Below are 21,794 nucleotides of genomic sequence, written 5' to 3'. Positions count from 1 at the left end.
ATCAACTAACAACAAAAAAGGAAAGAATTATCCAGGTGTGGTGGCACATGCCTGTAGTCCTAGGTACTCAGGCAACTGAGGCAGGAGGATCACTTGTGCTCAGAAGTTCCTCCTGGGCGACAGTGTGAGACCTGCCTGAAAAAAAAAGAAAAGACAGAAAAAACTACTGGCCAGTATTCCTAATGAACATAGATGAAAAAATTCCTCAACAAAATACTAGCAAAGCAAATTCAATGATACGCGAAAAAGATACACTTTTCACGTATCTCCATGTGATCAAGCGGAGTTTATTTCCAGGATGCAAGGATTGTTTAACATACAAATACCAGTGAGTGAAATACTTTACATCAACAGATTGAAAACCAAAAACCATACATTCGTCTCAGTAGACACATAAAAAGCATTTGATAAAATTCAACATCCCTTCATGATAAAAACAAAAAATTCAACAAATTAGATAGAGGCGAAACATATCTTGACACAATCAAAGCCATAAATGACAGTTCCACAGCTAACATCATACAGAACAGGTCAAAGCTGAAAACTTTTCTTCTAAGAACTAAAAGAAGACAAGGACGCCCATGCTGACCACTCTTATTCAGCATAGTACTAGAAGTCCTAGCCAGAGCAGTCAAAAAAGAGAATAAAATAAAGGCCATCCATATGGGAAAACAGGAAGTCAAATTGTTCCTCTTTGCAGAAAACCTGATCATAAAGAAAAGCCTAAAGACTCCACTAAAAGTCTCTTAGAACTATTAAATGAATTCAGTTAAGTTGCAGGGAACATAATTAATGTACAAAAATCAGTTACATTTCTGTACACCAATAATAGCTGGAAAAGAAATCAATAACGCAATCTCATTTACAATACCTACCAAATGTTATACTTAGGAATAAACTTAACCAAGGAGGTGAAATATCTCTACAACAAAAACTACAAAACACTGATGGAAAAAAATTGAAGAGAACAGAAAAAAAAGTAGAAAAACATCTCATACTCATTAATTAGAAAAATTAATATTGTGAAAATGACCACACTACCCAAAGCATTCTACAAATTCAATGCAATGTCTGTCAAAATACCAATGACATTCTTCACAGGCATAGAAAAAGCAATTCTAAAATTCATATGGGTGGAGAGCCAAGTGGCTCACACCTGTAATCCTAGCGCTTTTGGAGGCCAAGGCAGGAGGATTGCTTGAGCCCAGGCGTTTAATACCAGCCTCCGCAACATAGTGAGACCTGTCTCTATAAAAAATATTTTTTAAAATTAGCTGGGCATACTGGCATGTATTTGTAGTCCTACCTACTCTGGAAGCTGAGGTGGGAGGATCACTTGAGCCCAGCTCTTTAAGGTTGCAGTGGGCTATGATCATACCACTGCACTTCAGCCTGGATGGCACAGTGAGACCTTGTCTCTATTAAGAAAAAAAAAAAAAAAAAATCATATGGAACCCTAAAAGATCCTGAATAGTCAAAACAATACTAAGTCAAGAGAATAAAGACGGAAGACATCAATACCCTGTGAAGCTGCAGTATTCACAACTGCATGGTACTGGTATTAAAATAGACACATACACCCAACAGAACAGAATAGAGAACACAGAAATAAATCCATGTATTTACAGCCAACTGAATTTTGACAACAGCACCTAGAACATATAGTAGGGAACAGACACCCTTTACCATAAATGGTACTGAGAAAACTGGATATCTATTGCAGAAGAATGGAACCAGACCATTATCTCACTATATACAAAAATCATCCCCAAATGGATTAGAGAGTTACACGTAAGACCTGAAACTATAAAACTGCTAAATGAACACAGAGGAAATGCTTCAGAATATTGATCTAGGCAAAGATTTTATGGGTAGGTCTTTAAAAGTACAGGCAACAGAAATGGAAATAATCGAATGGGACTATCAAACTAAAAAGCTTTTACACAGCAAAGGAAACAGTTGACAAGAGTATAGAGACAACCTATAGAATTGGAGAAAATATTTGCAAATTGTACATCCAACAAGGGCCTGGTATCCAGAATAACAAGGAACCCAACAGCAAAAGCCAGCCTAATAATTCATGTTTTAAAATAAACATTTCTCAGAAACAAAGACATGCAAATGGTCAAATTGAAGGTTTGTGGCATCCCTGCATCAAACAACTCTGTTGGTGCCGTTTTTCCACCAGCATGTGCTCACATTGTGTCTTTGTGTCATATTTTGGTATTTCTCACAATAATTCAAAGTTTTTTATTATATATGTCATGGTGTCAGTGATCTTTGATCTTAGTATTGTAATTGTTTTGGCATGCCACAAACCACACCTACATAAGACAGCAAACTTAAGTGATAGATATTGTATTAATATTGGTTCTTTCTGCCCCACTGACTGGCCGTTCCTGTCTCTCTTCCTCTCCTTGGAAGTCCTTGTTCACTGAGACACAACAATATAGAAATTAGACCAATTAATAACCCTTCAGTGGTCTGTAAGTGATCAAGTGCAAGGAGGAGTTGCACTTTTGTCACTTTCAATCAAAAATTAGAAATGATTAAGTTTAGTGAGGAAGGCGTGTCAAAAACTCAGACAGACCAACAACTAGGCCTCTTGCACCAATTAGCCAAATTGTGAATGCAAAGGAAAAGTTCTTGAAGGAATTGAAAGTACTACTCCATTGAACACCCAAATGATACAAAAGTGAAACAGCCTTATTGTTGATATGAAGAATATTTTAGTGGTGTGGATACATGAAACCAGCCACAACATTCCCGTAAGCTTAATCCGGAGCAAGACTCTAATTCTCTTTAATTATGTGAAGACTGAGAAGAGAGGTGAGAAAGCTGCAGAAGAACAGTTTGAAGCTAGTGCAGGTTGGTTCATGAGGCTTAAGGAAAGAAGCCATCTTCATACATAAAAGTTCAAAGTGAAGCAGCAAGTTACACAGAATATCTAGCTATCTAGCTAAGTGATGAATGGCTACACTAAGCAACAGGTTTTCAGTGTAGATGAAACAGCCTTCTGTTGGAAGAAGATGCCATCTAGGACTATCATAGATGAAGTTAATACCTGGCTTCAATGTTTCAAAGGACTGACTGAGTCTCTTGTTACGGAATAAAGTTGAAGCCAGTGCTCATTTACCATTCTGTAAATGCTAGGTCCTAAATCTACCCTACTTGTGTTCTAGAAATGGAACGTCAAAGCCTGGATGACCACACATCTGTTTACAGCATAGGTTACTGAATATTTTAAGCCCATTGTTAAGTCCTACTGCTTAGAAAAAGATTCCTTTCTGAATATTACTGCCCATTGACAATCAATGCATCTTGCCACCCACGAGCTCTGTTAGAGATAGCAAGGAGGTTCATGTTTGCTGCCACAATATGAATTCTGTAGCTGATGGATCAAGGAGTAGTTTTGACTTTCAAGTCTTTTTTAAGAAACATATTTTGTAAGACTGTAGTGGCCATTGAGGATGATTTCTCTGATGGATCTGGGAAAAGTAGGTTGAAAACCTTTTGGAAATGATTTACCATTCTAGATGCCATTGAGAACAGTCATGGTTCATAGTAGAAGGTCAAAGTAGCAATGTTAACCGGAATTTGGAAGAAATTGATTCCAACCCTCATAGATGACTTTGAGGGGCTTAAGACTTAAGTGGAGGAAGTAACTACAGGTGGGGTGGAAATAGCTAGAGAATTATTATTAGAAGTGGAGTCCGAAGATGAGGTAGGGGATGAATTGCTGCAATCTCATGATAAAACTTGAATAGATGAGGATTTGCTTCTTATGGATGGCAAAGAAAGTGATTTTTTTGAGATGGAATATACTATTGGTGAAGATGCTGTGAGCATTGTTTAAATGACAAAGGATATAGACTATTTCATGATAAAGCAGCAGCTGGGTCAAGAGGATTGACTGTTTTGAAAGAAGTTCTATTGTAGGTAAATGCTATCAAATAGCATTTGGCAATGTGGTCTTGCCACATTGTGGCAAGACCCTCCACCAACAAAAAGATTACAACTCCTGAGGGCTCAGATGATCATTAGAATTTTTTACAAATTACTCTGATTTTTTATTATACCAATTGTTTTCACTATAGTATATTGAACTCTTAATAGACTACAGTATAGTGTAAACATAACTTTTATATCCACTGAGAAATTAAAAAATTGTGTGACTCACTTTATCACAGTATTCGCTTTATTGTGGTAGTCTGGAACTAAGCCCTAAGTATATCTAAAGTTTGGCTGTACCAGTATCCAGAATGAAAGGGGATATCATTACAGACCCTACATACATTAAAAACATAATAAAATAATATTTGAGCAGATTTGAATGTTTGAATATTGATATGGCTTGTCTCTGTGTCCTGCGCCCCCCCGCCCACCACCACTGCCACTAATCTCACCTTGAATTGTAATCTCCATAATCCCCATGTGTCAAGGGTGGGACCAGGTGGAGGTAATTGAATCATAGGGGCAATTTCCCCCTTTGTGTTCTCCTGATAATGAGTGAGTCTCATGAGATCTGATGGTTTTATAAGCATCTGGCATTTCCCCTGCTTGCACTTCTCCTTCCTGCTGCCTTGTGAATAAAGTACCTTGCTTGCCCTTTGCCTTGTGCTATGAGTGTAAATTTCCTGAGGCCTCCCCAGCCATGCTGAACTGTGAGTCAATTAAACCTCTTTCCCCAATAGATTACCCAGTCTTGGGCATGTCTTTATTAGCAGTGTGAGAATGGACTAATACAAATGTCATTAATAAATTTCACACCGTAGATTAAATGTGCAAATTCCTTGAAAGACAAACTAAAAAATGACCTGAGAAGAAAAGAGACTTGAATCTATCTGTATCAATTAAAGAAGTTGAAATTGTAATTAGAAACCTTTGAACATTTGAGCTCCAGGCCCCTTGTTGTGAATTCTGTCGAACATTTGAAGTAGAAGTAAGGCTAGTTCTACATAAGCTCTTTTAGACAATAAAGAAGGAACATGTTTTATGTGATTATTACCTTGATGTTAAAACCAGGCTAAGACTTTACAAGGAAAGAAAACTGCAGTTACTCATGAACATAGATGCAAAAATACCTAATAAAAGTTTAGCAGATTCTATTGAGTAATATATAAAAATGACAATTCATCATGTTCAAATGGGGATTATTTTAAGAATGTAAGATTGCTTTAACATCTGAAAGTCAATCAGTATAATTAACCGTATTATTATAATAACATAGAAAAAACATTTGAGTATTTCAATAGATGCAGAAAAAGAATTTGACAAAATTGACCATGATAAAAAAATAAAGACATAGCTAACTATAAATAAGAGGCACTTTCCATTTTGATTAAGGGCATCTACAAAAAATCTGCTAATATTGTACAAAATGGTGACAGTCTTAATGCTTTTTATGTAAGATCAGGAAAATATATACTTCGTGTCACTACTTCTCTTCAGCTTTGTACACCAGGTCCTTACCAGTGTTTTAGAAAAGAAAAAGGAAAAAGGAATAAAAGGCAAACAAATGGGGAAGAAAAAAGTATAATGGCTTTCCTTGTAGATAAGAATATACATATAGCGATTGGCTTTATTTTCAGAGATAAAAAGCTGTACCATGCAAGTAGTAAGCATTAAGGAGACTAGAATGAGTATATTCTTATAATACATACAATGGTCTAACTAGTCTAGAAAACTCTTCTGTAGTTTCTTAAAAAGTTGGAAATATATCTACCATATGACCTAGCTGTTTCACTCCTACCTAGTATTTGACCAACAGAAATTAAAGCAAATGTTCATACAAAGACTTGCACACATGTGTTCAAAGTGACTTTATTTGTAATAGCCAAAAACTAGAAACAACTTAAATGTTCGTCATGAAGTGATGGCTATTTCCATCCATGTTGTGGTATATCCATAGAGTGGAATGCTCCTCGGCAAAGTGGAGAAAATATTTAGTGAAAAACACAATGCAGATGAATCTCTAAATAATCAAGCAGAGTGACAGAAGACAGATGAAAAATACATACTCTATGCTTCGATTTATATAAATTCTAGAAAATTCCATCTGTAGGGACACAGAGTTGGTCAGTGGTTACGTAGGCGGGATGGGTTGCTGTGTTGGAGTTCTAGAGGAAGATTATAGTGTGGCAGAAGGAATCTTTTGGAAATGATAGATATGTTCACTATCTTGACTGTGATGATGATTTGATAAGTACATACATACGTCACACTTACCAAAGTATATACTTTAAATATGTTCATTTTGCATGTCAGTTATACATAATAAAATGCTTAAAAGGGAAAATGAAAAGATGCATTGGTGGTGTAATGGTGAGCCTAGCTGCCTTCCAAAACCATGTGAAATTTAATCAGTAAAACAGTATAAAATAGTTATATGATATAAAATAGTTATATAGAATAGTTATATGATCTACTGGAATTGGCATTCCAGTAGAAACAGAAAACTTTGGACAAGTAGCAAAAAAATATTACAGTAGAGATAAATCCAAGTATGTTAGTTATTATCAAAACTGTAAATGTGTTGGATATTCATATTGAAAACATCAAACTGAATTTTTAAATAACTTTATTGATATAATCTACATACCATAAATTTGCCTATTAATGTATACAGTTTAGTGGTTTGTGGTATAGTTTCAGGGACAGCATCACCATAATCTAATTTTGAATCATTTATATTACCCCTAAAAGATAACCTTGTAATTATTAGGAGTCATTCCCTGTTCCTTTCTCTGCTTTTTATTTGCCAGAAGTCTTAGACAATCACTAATCACTATCATGTATCTCTATAGATATGCCTATTCTATATATTAATATTGAATGAGATCATGTGCTATGTGGTCTTTTGTGATTGATTTTTTCATTCATTTTTGAGGTTCATCCACATTGTAGTATGTATCCATTTTACTTTCCCCTTTATTGCTGAATAATTTTCCATTTTATAGTTATACCACATTTATATCACCAGTTTTGTCCGCTTTTGGGCTAGTAAGAATTATGTTGCTCTGAACATTTGTACAAGTTTTTGTGTGGGCATATGTTTTCATTTTTCTTGAGTGTATGTATCTAGGAGTGGAATACTTGGGTTTGCTAAACTGTTTTCAAACATGGCTGCATCATTTTACGTTCCCACCAGCATTGCATGTGGGTTTAATTTCTCCAAATTCTCACCAGCACTTGTTATCTGTATTTTTTATTATAACCATTCTTGTGGGTGTAAAGTAGTATCTCATTGTAGTTTTTATTTGCATTCCCCTGCTGGCTAATGATAATGAGTGTCTTTTCAAGTACTTATTATTGTTTCATATATTTTGGATCATTCAAACTGAATTTTTAAAAATCAGTCTGAGCCATATGCAGTGGCATACACCTGTAGTCCCAGCTACTCAGGAGGCTGAGGCAGGAGGATCACTTGAGCCTAGGAGTTTGAGGCCAGGCTGCGCAACATAGTGAAACTGTGTCTGTAATAGGATACATTTTAAGATGACAAAGGCAAACCTTAAACTGAAATGTAAAGTCAGTGTAAAAACTCTGATGTCATGTGAAAAATGCGTAGTATGTCTAATGATCTATTAACTACTGGAAGGGATTGTTCCAGTTAAAAAAAAATCAATCTTTATACTGTTTACAAGAGACATACCTAAAATGTTATACAAAATGACAGAAACATTGAAAAAAATAAACCAGGCATATAGTAGCCAAAAGAAAACGGTTATAGCTGTATTACTGCTATATAAAATAGATATTGTTTGAAAGATTTTTAATTTGTACATTGGTAAATTTCTGAAAAAAACTTTGTAGAAAATACAAGTCACACAAAATACATTTATAAGAAAATAAAAGTTATACAAAATATATATTGTACAACAGAGAACATTCAGTGAAAAGATTTTTGTTCATTGATTGATACCTTCCTGGGAATTTTTGAAATTAAGGTGATTTGAAACGACCTAGATTTCCTTTCTCTTGATCATTTAGAAATGAACAGTGTTTTTTGTTGTCTAACTTCTGAAATATCAGTATGTCTTCATAGGATTTTTTGAATTGAGGCACCTGCCTTTTTTTCCCATAAATACAGTAAATTTTTATTTGTTATTTTTTTTTTTTTTTTTGCTTCTAGAAATAATGCCCTCTGTCTATGACAGAATCTCTATGACAGAATATTTTTCCCATGTTGTTATATCCCTGTCAAGTGAAAGCTCAGTATCCAAAAGTAAAATACAAAATTTTCAAATCAGAAGCCTAAACAAATCTCTTCTTCCCTACTCCGAACATGCATGCTTGAAGTTCACTCATGCATTTGCCTCTTCAAGTGATTAAAGTGTGAGAAGTTTATTCTTTGAGAATGCTGAGAGCTTCTTGGATAGATAGGGCCATAAGCCATGAAGATTCAGACTTAGAATTATCATGAATATATTTACTTAGAAGATTGAGACAGGATCCTGAAGGCTATTTTGCTCAGTAAGATCAAATCTCTTTAGTCTTACTACCTCTATGTCTTAAAGTTTAAAAAGACTGTGTTTACTGTGTTACTTATTATATGGTTTGAATGAGGTAAAATGACTTGGCTTATACTGATTGTACTAATAAGGCTTTGGGAACTCTTATGGCATTATGTGGGTTGCGTTTAAGAAGAAAGGTGGTGTAGAAAGGTAACTTTTTAAAATTTAATGCTTTTTAAAATTAAAAGTGTTTTTAGGGTTGTTGCATAAAATAATTAAATCTTACATTTTTCCAAGGCTTGCTTATAAATTTGCAGAGAGTAAACAACTAAGTTAGTGATATTTTTTGAAATTTTAATTTGTGACATCTGTTTTTAAGTGTTTCTGTAGATACAAAATTTTCCTCAGTTGAACACAAATACTAATTTTTTCCACGAAGCACCAAAAACTTTCAATTCTTTATGTACTATGTGTATGTATATATGATAAAATGTTTAGGTATTACTAAATATACATGTAAAATATTTTTTGTAATTTGTTAATATTTTTATCATTATGCAATACTTTGAATAATTTATTCTCTTTTGTCCAGGTTGAAGATTGTAAAAATTTCTTTTAAGTGCAAACAGTTTTTTATTCAACTTAGAAAAGAATTGGTGAGTACTGATTTAATAATTATTGATGTAAATGAAGCCTTTTAAGAAATACCCATTCATGACAGAAGTTTTCTATTAGTACAAGTGAAAGTGCAATTAATACTATGGATAACTGCCTGCTGAGGTAATGAATTCACTTGTTATAACAAAATGTACTTGTTTTTCCAGTGTGTATGTGGTTCTCATTTAAAGTTCTTCTAGATACTCCTCTTGCTGTTTCTCGAGCTTAGAAACTGATTTCTCACACATGATGTTCATTGAAAACCTCAGGGTCCCTGTATGGAGGGCAGCAAATGAGCATTTCATATATCCCTTTTCCCCTACTAAATCTCTAGTACTTCCTTTCGTATATAAGTTCATTTCGTTTTAGGGGAGCTGAGTATTACAAGTTCATGAACTTATAACACGTTGCCTCCCTTTGTTGGAGTGGTAATGGCTTTATATATTAAAAATAACAAATTGGGTTGTCATGGAAAGTATGGTGTTGCAAATAATTTCATCTTGTAAATGATTTTATGTGTTTCATTAAATCAAACTAACCTTATCCTTTGATTTACATTATTTCTTAGAAATCTGAGAAATCTTGGCAGATTAGTGCAGATTTCAAGATGGTTGTATGTGTATGTGTGTAAAATGTATTTGAAACCTTAAAAATGTCTTTGGGGCTGTCCACAGTGGCTCAATCCTATAATCCCAGCACTTTGAGAGGCTGAGGTGGGAGGATCACTTGAGACCAGAAGTTCCAGACCAGTCTTGGCAACTTAGTGAGACACTGTCTCTACAAAAAAAAAAAAAAAGGAAAAAAAAATTAGCCAGGTGTGATGATGTGTGCCTCTAGTCCCAGCTACTCAGGAGGCTGAGGTGGGAGGATCTCTGGAGCCCAGGAATTCAAGGCTGCAATGAGCTATCATCACACCACTGTACTCTAGTCTGGATAACATAGGGAGGCCCTGTCTCCAAAAACAAACAAACAAAAAAAGCTTTTGGCTACAGTGATGGCTTCTACCTGTTATCTCAGCTGCTTGGAAGGCTGAGGTGGGAGGATAGGTTGAGCCCAGGAGTTCAAGGCTGCAATGAGCTATGGTTGTGCCACTGTACTGCAGCATGGGCAACAGAGCAGGACACTACTGCCTCTTGAAAAATAAAGAAAGTCTTTGAATCAGCTCTGTTGTGTTGATCTACTAAGTGATTATAAACTGTGGTTTATCATTTATGTTCATAAAATATAAAGGGATTTTTTTCAAGAGAATTTTTATTGAAATAAAATATACCGAAAATGTGCATATTTTAAGTACACAACTTGATGAAGTGAACATATCCATATCAGCACCTCCAAGATATGTAGGATATGTACCTCCTTCTAATATGTAGAACTTTACCAGCACCCCAGATGCTTGAAATGTTGCTGCTGGAGCTGATGCCCACTTCCAGTCATTAAGCCTCCTGGAAGGTAAACATTACTCTCATTTGTATGACCATGGATTAATTTGCTTATATTTGAACTTTAAAAAATGAAATTATACAGTTGTTGTCTTTACTGTCTGCCTTCTTTCCCTTAACATTTTTTGTGAGATTCATCCATGTTGTTGCATATAACATTAGTTCGTTTCACTTATGTATGGTATTCTTCTGAATGACTATGCCATAAATTATTAATTCATTCTGCTGTTAATGGACAGCTTTGCCATTTCCAGGTTGGGGATATTATGACTAATGCTGCTAATGGAAATTCTTTTACATGTTTTAAAATTTAGCTGATTAAAATATAATACTGTTATCTGGAAACCAGAGGGCAAATATTTTACTTTAAGTAATCGTAGATGGCACTGTAGAAGTCAACTTTTCTAATTTAACTTCTAATAATATCCCATCATAATACTATTGTTATTAATAATAGTTATAATATCCAGGCTTTATTGAGAACTTACTACGTGCCTGGTAGAAGACCGGTCATTTTCATATCACTGAATCCTCACACTCATTTTCTGAAGTAGTGTACCAGTTAAAAGTGTGTTTACCAATAAGTGATAACAGCAACAATATCTAACTGACAATTGATTAAAGACAGTATACAGGGATCCTTTTGTAGTTCATAAGCATGATGATTAGATTTTCATGCTATTTGGTAAGATATGCCTTCCTCAGACTTTGTTACAGCATAGGCACATTACAACCTGTCTGATAGGAGAAAAGAAAGTAAAGATGGTATACAGGCCAGGCACGGTGGCTCACGCCTGTAATCCCAGCACTGTGGGAGGCTAAGGTGGGTGGATTGCTTGAGGCCAGGAGTTCAAGACCAGCCTGGCCAATATGGCGAAACCCCATCTCTACTAAAATACAAAAAAATAGTTGGATGTGGTGGCACACACCTGTATTTGCCGTTGCTTGGGAGGCTAAGGCACAAGAATCTCTTGATGAAGGTTGCAGTGAGCCTATATCGCGCCATTGCACTCCAGCCTGGACAACAGAGCAAGACTCCATCCCAGGAGGTGAAGGTTGCAGTGAGCCTATATCGCGCCACTGCACTCCAGCCTGGACAACAGAGCAAGACTCCATCTCAAAAAAAAAAAAAAAAAAAAGACAGTATACAGGCATACTCTGCAAAAGATGGCCTTGTTAATGTCGTCTTTCTAAAACATCTCTTTGTTTTTAAATACCCAAACTTCATACAATGTACTTATCTCTCAGTACAACTTTTTTTGTGTATTGTTTAGAAATTGGGCTGGAAAAATTTTTGTTACATTTCAAATATAATGATAGAATATGGAAATTACTTACAGACTTTTTGAAAAGTATACCAAGTGTCAAAATGCGTGAATATATATGCATCTTAGATGCTGATAGTGAGAAGCATTAGTGCATCACAGTAGCTGAGACATTTTCTCTTACTTTGCATAATGTTTATGGCATATGGTAAAACATATAAACTATATATGTTAGTACAAACAAAACAACTATTAACCATAAGTAAGACTTAATTTTCTGGTAATCAAGAAGTGATGTTTTAAGCATGTTTCCTTCTGATATGATAGTTTAATACTTTATACATGGGCATTTTATTATGTATTAGTCATGGGAAATATCTTAATGAACTTTTGATGGGCAAGGATTTCTTTAACCGGACATAGAAGGAAACCTTCATACCCTTAAAAGATTGATGATTTGGACTGTGTTAAGATTAATAACTCTCTTCATCAAAAGATATCACTAAGAGAGTGAAACAGTATAGAACATTATGTAATACACACAGAATCCTTGGTTTTATATGCATCCTGATAGAAATATATGCCAGTGAATTGAATAGACAGTTCACAATTGAGGATATCCACGTGGCCATTAACATTGAACCTCAGTAATTATAAAGGAGGTTCAAAGTATAACCAAAATATGCTACCTCTACATACACAACAGAACAGTAAGGGGAAAGAAATTGATAAACCAGTAGTTTGTGAATATATGGCACATATGCTACTGGTGGGAGGGAGTGTATATTGATCTACCCATTTTGGAAAACTGTTGGGCATTATCTACCAAAGCTGAGCATATGCGTACATCAAATGACCCAGCAACAAAAATGTGCATATGTGTACACCAGAGAACATACAGAAATATGCATGGCTGCATTCTTCTTATATCCCCAAACTAGAAATATCAAATGTCTGTGAACAGTAAAAGTGGATAAGTTAACTATTAAATTCATTATAATAGAGTACTGTGGAAATGAGTGAATTGCTGCTTCACAAACTTTGAATTTATATCAGAAACATAATGCTGAACAAAAGCCAGACCTAAAGACACATATGTGTGATTCCATGTATGTACAATAAAGTTCAAAAACAAGCATGACTATTCTATGGTGATAAAGGCAGAAGAGTGATTAACTTTGGGAAGGTAATCTGGTAGAAAGGGGAGATAAAGGATACTTCTGCGGTGGTAATAACGATCCATTTCTGGAACTGGGTAAAGGTTAAATGGTTGCATTTATTGTGTGAAAATCAGAGCTGTGCAATTATGGGATGTGAATGTTGCTATATATGGTTTACTTTAATGACATTATTTATTTAGAAATCTGTACCAGTGTTCAAGAAAATGGAAAATTATTTTAGTACTAATTTTAAAATTTGAATTATGTAATAGTGTTCAGAGCTGCTGAATGTTCTTATTTACAATCTCGACAGATATTTTAAATTAGGGATATTGTTAAAAGTTGTGATGATGTATTTTAACATTTAATTTATGGCCTAGAATTATATTTTGAAACAGAGTCATAGCTAATGTTGAAAACAGATACATATTAGCTCATTTCTTTTGAGCTCATTTCTAACTATGATCTAAGGTAAAAGTTCCTAAGAGTTGTAATATGAATGAACAAGGCCAGCACGGGAGCTCATGATGTAATTCCAGCACTTTGTGAGGCCAAGGCAGGTCGATCACTTGAGGTCAGGAGTTCAAGACCAGCCTGGCCACCATGGTGAAACCCCGTCTCTACTAAACATAGAAAAAGTTAGCTGGGTTTGGTGGTGCATGCCTTTAATTCCTGCTACTCGGGACCCTGAGGCTCAAGAGTCACTTGAACCCATGAGGCGGAGGTTGCAGTGAGCCAAGATTGCACCACTGCACTCTAGCCTGGGTGACAGAGTAAGACTCTGTCTCAAAAAAAAAAAAAAAAGACTGAATTAGGTCCAGATTTTGCAGGCTTTTCCGTATACTTCATTGCCTTTTTATTGGATAAGCAAAAAACCCTAGATAAAAGATCCTGTAGATTCTATCTATATCATTAACAAGTTCGTGTTTAGAAGGCTAGAATAATTTATCTGTCAAAAGTAAATTAAATGGAGCATTAGATCCTGACATTTTTTTGGTATTCTCTGCATTTTGTCATTTATTACAGCATGAATCTAGAGAAACATTATTGGGATTTAATATGGTGAATTACAGAGCATGTAAAAATTTGTGGAAAGCATGTGTAGAACATCACACATTCTTCCGTTTGGACAGACCACTTCCACCTCAAAAGAATTTTTTTGCACATTATTTTACATTAGGTTCAAAATTCCGGTACTGGTAAGTATTGCTTCTGTGTTAAGGCTTTATTGTTGGGGTTTTTTCCTTTCTTGAAAATAAAGATGTAGTTTATGGAACCATACAGCCTCTGTTACACATACTTAACTGAGTCAAAATTCGCATGGATTGCAACCTCTGTATCAGTATCATTAAAAAGTTCTATCGGTTCTTGTGATATACTGCAGGCTTGAGAAGCCACTTCTGTTTTCTGTATTTTCTGGTCATTATTTTCTGGAGTAAATTAACTACATTTACTTGTTTACAATCAAGACAGATGACATAATTTCTATTGTGTCTTTATTAGATATTTACTTAAAAACTTTTCTTTGTTCTAAGACACCCAAGATATCTTCTGCTTAAAACTATATAATTATTGGTTTTTTAATTTAGAATTTAGCATATTTTTGGGTTGTCAAACCCTTTATTGTAAAGAGTTTAAAATAGTCATGAGGCAAAATCAGATTTAGTCATTGAACAGTAACCCCAGGTTCCGTTTCCTAAAATTGTTTTATTCTTGATAGCTTTTATTTTTTCTGAAGGCAACAGATCTTTGGGGAATAACTAAATCTGAAGAAGCTCTGATTAGTTTTACCTATGGAATTATTACAAGGCCCAAGAAAGCTAGTTTTTAAGTGGAACCTGGTAAGAATCATGTAGAAAGTTACTCATTATCTTTTAGTAAAACAAGTATTATTCATTCTTGTTGGTTTATGCTTCACAAAATAAGATTTTTCATCTTCGATAAATAAAACCCTTGTCCAGTCGCAGTGGCTCACACCTGTAATCCCAGCACCTTGGGAGGCCGAGACAGGCGGATCACCAGAGGTCAGGAGTTCAAGACCAGCCTGGCCAACATGGTGAAACCCCGTCTCTACCAAAAACAAAAAAAAATTAGCCGGGCATGGTGGTGGGCACTTGTAATCCCAGCTACTTGGGAGGCTAAGGCACGAGAATCGCTTGAACCCAGGAGGCAGAGGTTTCAGTGAGCCGACATCTTGCCATTGCACTCCAGCCTGGGTGACAGAGTGAGACTCCATCTCAAAAATAAAAATAAAATAAAATAAAAAAGCCTTGACCGTTATGTGTTAAGATTAATTCATGTTATATATTCATGAGAAAAATGTTTAGATGTTCCCAGAAAAGATTTAAATTGTAAACCTAAACATGTATAATTGCCTAATTTGTAATGTCAGTAAAAATAACAGTATGAAGCTTAGTACAGGATATGTCACTTAAAATACATGACTCCAACCCCAGAAAAATTAGTAAAAGTGGCTCAAAAGTTCAGTAGTAACAAACAGAATTAGAATATTTTTAACCGAACAAAAGGCACAGTAATTTCCTAAGCGGTTTGCTGTCATGTTTAACTCCTTTTTTTGCCTTCCTGAAAGCAATTTTGAGCAAAGTAAGATGACAGTACTTACAAATTTAAAAGTAAATAGATGGAAGGAGAAAGTGTCAGACCTATAATGAAAATCAAGGAAAAAGCAAAGAGGCTTACCTACTGTTAATAAATCTCAGCAAGGACAGAAGAAATCTCCACGGCTTTATGTGAAATGAGAACAGTACAAACCCTAAAGATATTATTTCAGTGAATTTACTTTCTAATTGATTACCAGGGTAGTTATACAAGGACTACTCTTACCCTCTGTTCGAATTCTCTTTTCTCCGCTTTGTGCTTGCGAATGTGACATAAACACACACCATTTAATTTAGATACAAAGAAATGAGTAGGACCAATAATCAGTCTTCAACTGTAATTCAAGCAAGTCTCAGACAAGATGAGAAAAAAGTCAAAGAAGTTACCCAAACCGTACCAAAGCAAACAAAGTTTACATATGGTGACTTCAAATACAAAAAACAGTTGGAAAAACCTGTTTGGGAGGAAATCATCACTGAAACAGAAGGAAATTTGTACCATAAATATTAATAAAAGCAAGTTCAAGTACAGTCTGATTTAAAAAAAAAAAAAAAAAAGATCAACCGGGAGGGGAGCAACACCTGCCATTCAGAAGGCTGTTACTGCCCTTGGGGAAGATTGGCCTAGTATTGACAAATTTTACATGTTTTTCAACAAAACTGAGATTAAGGACTATTAAATGGGATATGTACATTTTAGAAAATTGAACAATTATTTTAACAGCTTTATTGAAGTATAATTCACACATAAGAAATCATATTCAAAGTTTAAAATCTGATGTTAGTATGATGAATTACTTTGATTGCATTTCAAGTGTTATGCCAGCCCTACATTCCTAGGATAAACCCCACTTGGCAATGATATCCTTTATATATATTGATTGATTCACTTTGCTAAATTTTGTTTAGGATTTTCGCATATGTGTTTATGAGGGATAGATCTCTGTAGTTGTCTTTCTTACGATATTTTCAGATTTTATCATGTCAGGGTCAAATTGGCTTCATTGAATGTGTTGAGAAAGTTCCATTTTCTGGAAGAGGCTGCATAATAATAATATTATTTCCTTTTTAAATGTTTGATAGAATTTGCAAATTAATTCATCTGGGGCAGGAGTCTTATTTATAAATAGGAAGGTTTTGAACTTTCAAATTCTTTAATAGATAAGGCAATTAAGGTTTTGTCTTTCTTCCTGAGCAAGATTTGGTAGTTTGTGTCTGTCAGCAAATTTATCCATTTCATCTAGATTGTTGAATTTATTGGCACAGAGTTTATAATATTCCCCATTTCTTTTTAATCTCTAGAATATGTAATAATGTTGCTTCTCTCATTCTTGGTATTGGTAACTTGTGTCTTCTTTTTTCCTTGATTAGTCTGCTAGTGGTTTATCAGTTTTAATTAAATATTTTAAAATAATGTAGGCCAGGCATGGGGGCCTGTAATCTCGGTGCTTTGGGAGATCAAGGTGGGAGGATTGTTTGAGGCCAGGAGTTCAAGTCCAGCCTGGGCAACATGGGCAGACCCCTGTCTCTACCAAAAGTTTAAAAATTAGCTGGGCTTTTTGGCATGCACCTGTAATCCTAACTACTCAGGAGGCTCAGGGAGGAGGATCAGTTGAGGCCAGGAGTTCAAAGTTACAGGACTATGATCAGGCCACTGCACTTCAGCCTGGGTGACAGAGCAAGACCCTGTCTCTTAACAACAACAAACAGTATGTATGCCAAATAAAACTTATGTCTTCAAGCTTGTATTACTTGTGGGCCATCATTTGTCAACCAAGTCCTAAAGACAAAAACATGACCAAAAAATATTAAACATGATCACATTGCCATTCAAGTCCAAAGTCAACACATAGACATTATCCAATATGAAAAAACTCAGAGAATATAACATCTTCAAGACCTTCCTGGAAACATTTATTGAGTAGTAAAATTCAGCAAACCAGGAGATAAATCAGAATAACCGAAGAAGAATCCTGATAAAAAGCACTGAGAGTGAAGATTAAATCCTCTATATAGAAACAATTATTGACGACTATGAGAATTATAACTGCAGAATAAAATTAAAATAGTATAAACTTTGCCAAAGTAGAATAAATAATATAACTTAAAAAAAAATGAAGCAAGGGACTAGTGGGAGGAAGTGTTTGAACCCTTAAAGTTTGAAACAATTTTAGACGTTAACACAGTGCTTCTTAAGGTTTTCTTAATCTTTTTTCCTTTTTTTTTTTTTTTTTTTTTAATGAATAGCAGTCTTTTTTATCTTTTATTTCACTGGAAACCAGTTTAATTTTTTTCATTGAAAGTGGCATATATACCATAATTACATTGTAATAAAATTATTGTGTCTGTATGTCTAGCCTTTTTAATGTTTATATACATGAATTTCAGAATGATTTTTACCTGCTTATAATGGTGATGATTTCTTTATGGATAGGACTGTGGCTAAAAACAATTTTTTTGTTCTTTTTATATTTTTCTATGTTGCTTGAATAACTTATAATAAGCCTATATAGAGAGAGAGAGAGAGAGACAGAGAGAGAGAGAGAGAGAGAGAACTTTCTCATTGCTCAAAAGATAAGTATCTTACTGTGAAAGTTTAGTGTTCCAAAACTGGAACAGTTTTTCATTTTGTGGTAATGATAATACTGAACCCCTAATGTCTGTATTATGGACAATATGAAATATAAGACTTTCTCTCATTAATTTTTTTTTAAATGTTTTTTATGAAATTTAACTTCTTACTCCAGCCTTTTGAGTAAGTGTCCCATTTGAATCTTCTTCACTGGAGAATTAATGTATCAGTCAGAGTTCAGTCAGGGAAACAGAAAGCCCTTTTGGTATTTCAAACAAAAGCAATTCAATTGAAGAAATTAGTTACATGGTTGTTGGAAATGCTGGGAAAGCAAAAGGGAGGAAACGTGGTTATGGAGAAACAAACAGGAAGAAGGGGTAATGCCTAAAATTCAGATGCATGGGTCACCCGTGGGCTGGAGTCCACAAACCTACCCCTGCTACTACACTGTTAGAGCTCTGTTTCCCTGACTGAACTCTGACTGATACATTAATTTTCCAGTGAAGAAAAGTCAGTCTGTATCTTGCAGAGAAGTACTGCTTTAATCAAGGATGGGACCATCTACAGGATGCTTTTTCTCACTATGCCCTATCCCCATAACTATTAAAGCAGCTGCCAGCAGCTACCAGTTTCCTGCTCTGCCTTTCTCCACTTTCTGATCTTCCACCAGTACCTTCTAAAAGCAGAACCTAAGGCAAAATAATCTAGAAAATGGAATTTGTTTATCATAGCCCTTGCAAAACATAGGGCACAGGACAGGATTGGGCCTATGACAGCTCGCACATTAAATTGTATATATGTAATCGTATATATTTATAGTTTTAAAAAGTTAAGCTTTGCGTTTGTAGTTCTTAAGAACTTTAAAACATATCCAAAGCACTTTTTAATCATCAAAATGATTAGACGTCTTGTAAATGAACTAGGAATGGGAGCATAAAAAATGGTAGCTGGACACAGTCCTGTCCCTAATGAGTATGCACTAAATAAACTTTTTTTCCCTTCATAATAAGCAGTGGTGGAGAATACTGGAACTGTTGTCATACTTAAAATGTTGAAATGCTCTTTTGACTGACAGATGGTACTGGGACTATCAGATCTATTACTTTCTCCACCAGTCTCTTCATGTACATATCCTTATCTCTGTTCCAAAGTAGTCAGAGGATTAACATCATTATTCTAATGTGGAAATACAAAACAATGATGAACTTTAATGTATTACCTCCCTCTTAGAGGAAATACTTTCTTAGGAAAATTCAACTTGAAGTTTAAAAATCATGGTAATATTTCTCATTTTTCCATTAAAATCTCATAAAAGTGTCATTCAATTCATATTTACTGATCTTTATCCATGGAAAATAGTCTTAAAATTGCTTGCTTAACTATGGAAACTGGCATTTGGCTGATTTTATATGCATTCGTTATCTATATTTGTATATGGTTACATTTGATATACCTCAAATTTATGTTCATTCACAGTTAAGTAATGAGAATGTCTCAAATAAATGCTCTGAGAACTTTTATTAACAAATTTCATCTGAACACATTGGTGTATACCTCAGAAGAAGATCAGTTTCTCTGTATCAACAATTTCCCTCTAGACAAATCAGCTTGAAAACAAATCTCCTAGTGCCAAACCCCCACCATTTTTCTGCCTCAGTTCCTTCCTCTAAACAAAAATCTGGAGCTGTTCTGTGTCTGGACATGGAGGTAGTTGAACACATCTTTCTTCATGAATGGGAGAAATGTAACTAAGCTCCATTCATCCAGGCAGAATTGGAATGTTGTCCAGTCTTTTTATTCTCTGCTTCCTTTTCTCTGCTAGAAATGTCTTGTCTCTTAGGAAATTATACTATAATCATGTTATGTGTTGTCATTGTATCTTATAGTTCTCTTTAAGACTTTATTGTTGTGCATATTTATATATTTCAGTGGGAGAACTGAAGTCCAGTCAGTTCAGTATGGCAAAGAAAAGGCAAATAAAGACAGGGTATTTGCAAGGTAAGCCAAATCTGTTTCATTGTCTGAATTTTTTTAAAAGATGGATTGAGTTTACTAAAATTTTTCTAAATATTTTTTCTTAAGTTTTTCTAAATATTTCAAATTTTTGATTACAAAATTATCACTATTCTTTAACAGTAAATAATGTTGAGGGAATGATAAACTAGCTTGTCTAGTTTATTGATTCATTTTTTATATGAACATTAATAGTGTGCCAGGCATTGCAGCTCTGAATAGGCTGATCAGATATTATGTTATTAATATAATATTTTGTTCAAGGTTGCTTTCCTTTTTTAAACATTTTTGAGAAATATAGTGACTTATTTCATGTTATCAAGACATTTCCATATTTATTTAAATTATATTGTTAAGAGATAAGTTGTTTTATTTTTGTTTACCATTTATTGTCTTTATTTCTTTAGGGTCTATCATAGTCAATTTGCTCTTCTTTTTTTGTTGTTGTTTTTGTTTTGAGACGGAGTCTTACTCTGTTACCTAGGCTGGAGTGCAGTGGCCCAATCTCAGCTCACTGCAACCTCCGCCTTCTGGGTTAAAGCAATTCTCCTGCCTCAGCCTCCCTAGTAGCTGGGATTACGCATGCCACCACACCTGGCTAATAGTTTTATATTTTTAGTAGAGATGGGGTTTCACCATGTCAGCCAGGCTGGTCTTGAACTCCTGACCTCAGGTGGTCCCCCCACCTCAGCCTCCCAAAGTGCTGGGATTACAGGCATGAGCCACCACTCCTGACCTAGCTGATTTGCTTTTTAACAAGTGAAATAACATGATAAGATCTATGTTTTAGAAAATAGTATTATGAGCAACGATAGAGAATGGATTAGAAAGGAAAGCCTCGTTACCCAGAAACTAATTATAAGGTAATTGCAGTAATCCAAGTGAAAATAATAAAGGCCTGAACAAAAACATTGGTAATGGAATGGAAAATAGGGAACAAATTTAAGGAATGTTTTGTAGGCAGAACTAGCAGAATCTGATGACCAACTGGACACAGGTGTGTTAGAGACAAGAGTCTGTTTTCAGTGAAAATTACTTTGAGAGGCTAAGTCTTTTAATTAGTTATGTGCTTGGCATCTACTGCTATTACAGGCTTGAGTTTTAATAAAGAGAACTAGAAAGTTTGCTTTTGATTTCACTCTGTTTAAATTTTGTTCTTAAGCCTTTATCTAACAGACCTTCTTTGTGTTTCCAGAGTAAAGGGAGTTTTGTGTTCTTGGTTTTTTTCTTCCTCCTTCCAAAAGTGGAAATTGCTTTTTTCCCCTAGTAATGTAAGTGATAGCTCATTATGTTTAAATACTCCAACAGTATCAAAGAACATAAAGAAAATTTATCATCCAAAGACAACTTTTAAAAAAAAAAATTATACTCATTATTCAGGATTTTTCTATGCATATACTCATAGAGACATTTTTATATGTGTGTATGTTTGTTTTGAAATTGTTTTATACTATTTGTTGTTTGTTTTTATCATTTAACATATCATGCACATTTTCTTTGCCGTTCAAAAATCTAGTCATTTATAATGGCAATAAATCTTTTAACAGTTAAATACTTTAATTGTAAACTATAAACTTAACTTTTAGGATTCCTGCCTTTACTGAGCCACGTCCC

At 34.7% G+C, this 21,794-nt stretch overlaps 1 protein-coding gene and 1 non-coding gene across 5 annotated transcripts in view; both read left to right on the top strand.

Annotated features, from left to right (window-relative positions):
- PTPN4 (protein tyrosine phosphatase non-receptor type 4) overlaps nt 1-21,794 on the top strand; it is a 240,837-nt gene that overhangs the window by 162,045 nt on the left and 56,998 nt on the right. For all 4 annotated transcript variants that reach the window (XM_003909217.4, XM_009185052.3, XM_009185053.3 and 1 more), the window contains 3 exons: nt 9,049-9,112; nt 14,004-14,176; nt 20,097-20,165. In XM_003909217.4, coding sequence (XP_003909266.1) covers nt 9,049-9,112; nt 14,004-14,176; nt 20,097-20,165 — 306 coding nt within the window. The remainder of the gene's footprint in view (nt 1-9,048; nt 9,113-14,003; nt 14,177-20,096; nt 20,166-21,794) is intronic.
- Nucleotides 11,190-11,296, top strand: LOC116269338. The gene has a single exon (XR_004176811.1). It is a non-coding gene; the product is annotated as a small nucleolar RNA U13 (small nucleolar RNA).

Source organism: Papio anubis, chromosome 10 (genome assembly GCF_008728515.1).
Source record: "Papio anubis isolate 15944 chromosome 10, Panubis1.0, whole genome shotgun sequence".
Classification (NCBI taxonomy): Eukaryota; Metazoa; Chordata; class Mammalia; order Primates; family Cercopithecidae; genus Papio; species Papio anubis.
Note: the sequence above shows the minus strand (reverse complement) of the source record. Positions and strands in the feature narration are given on the sequence as shown.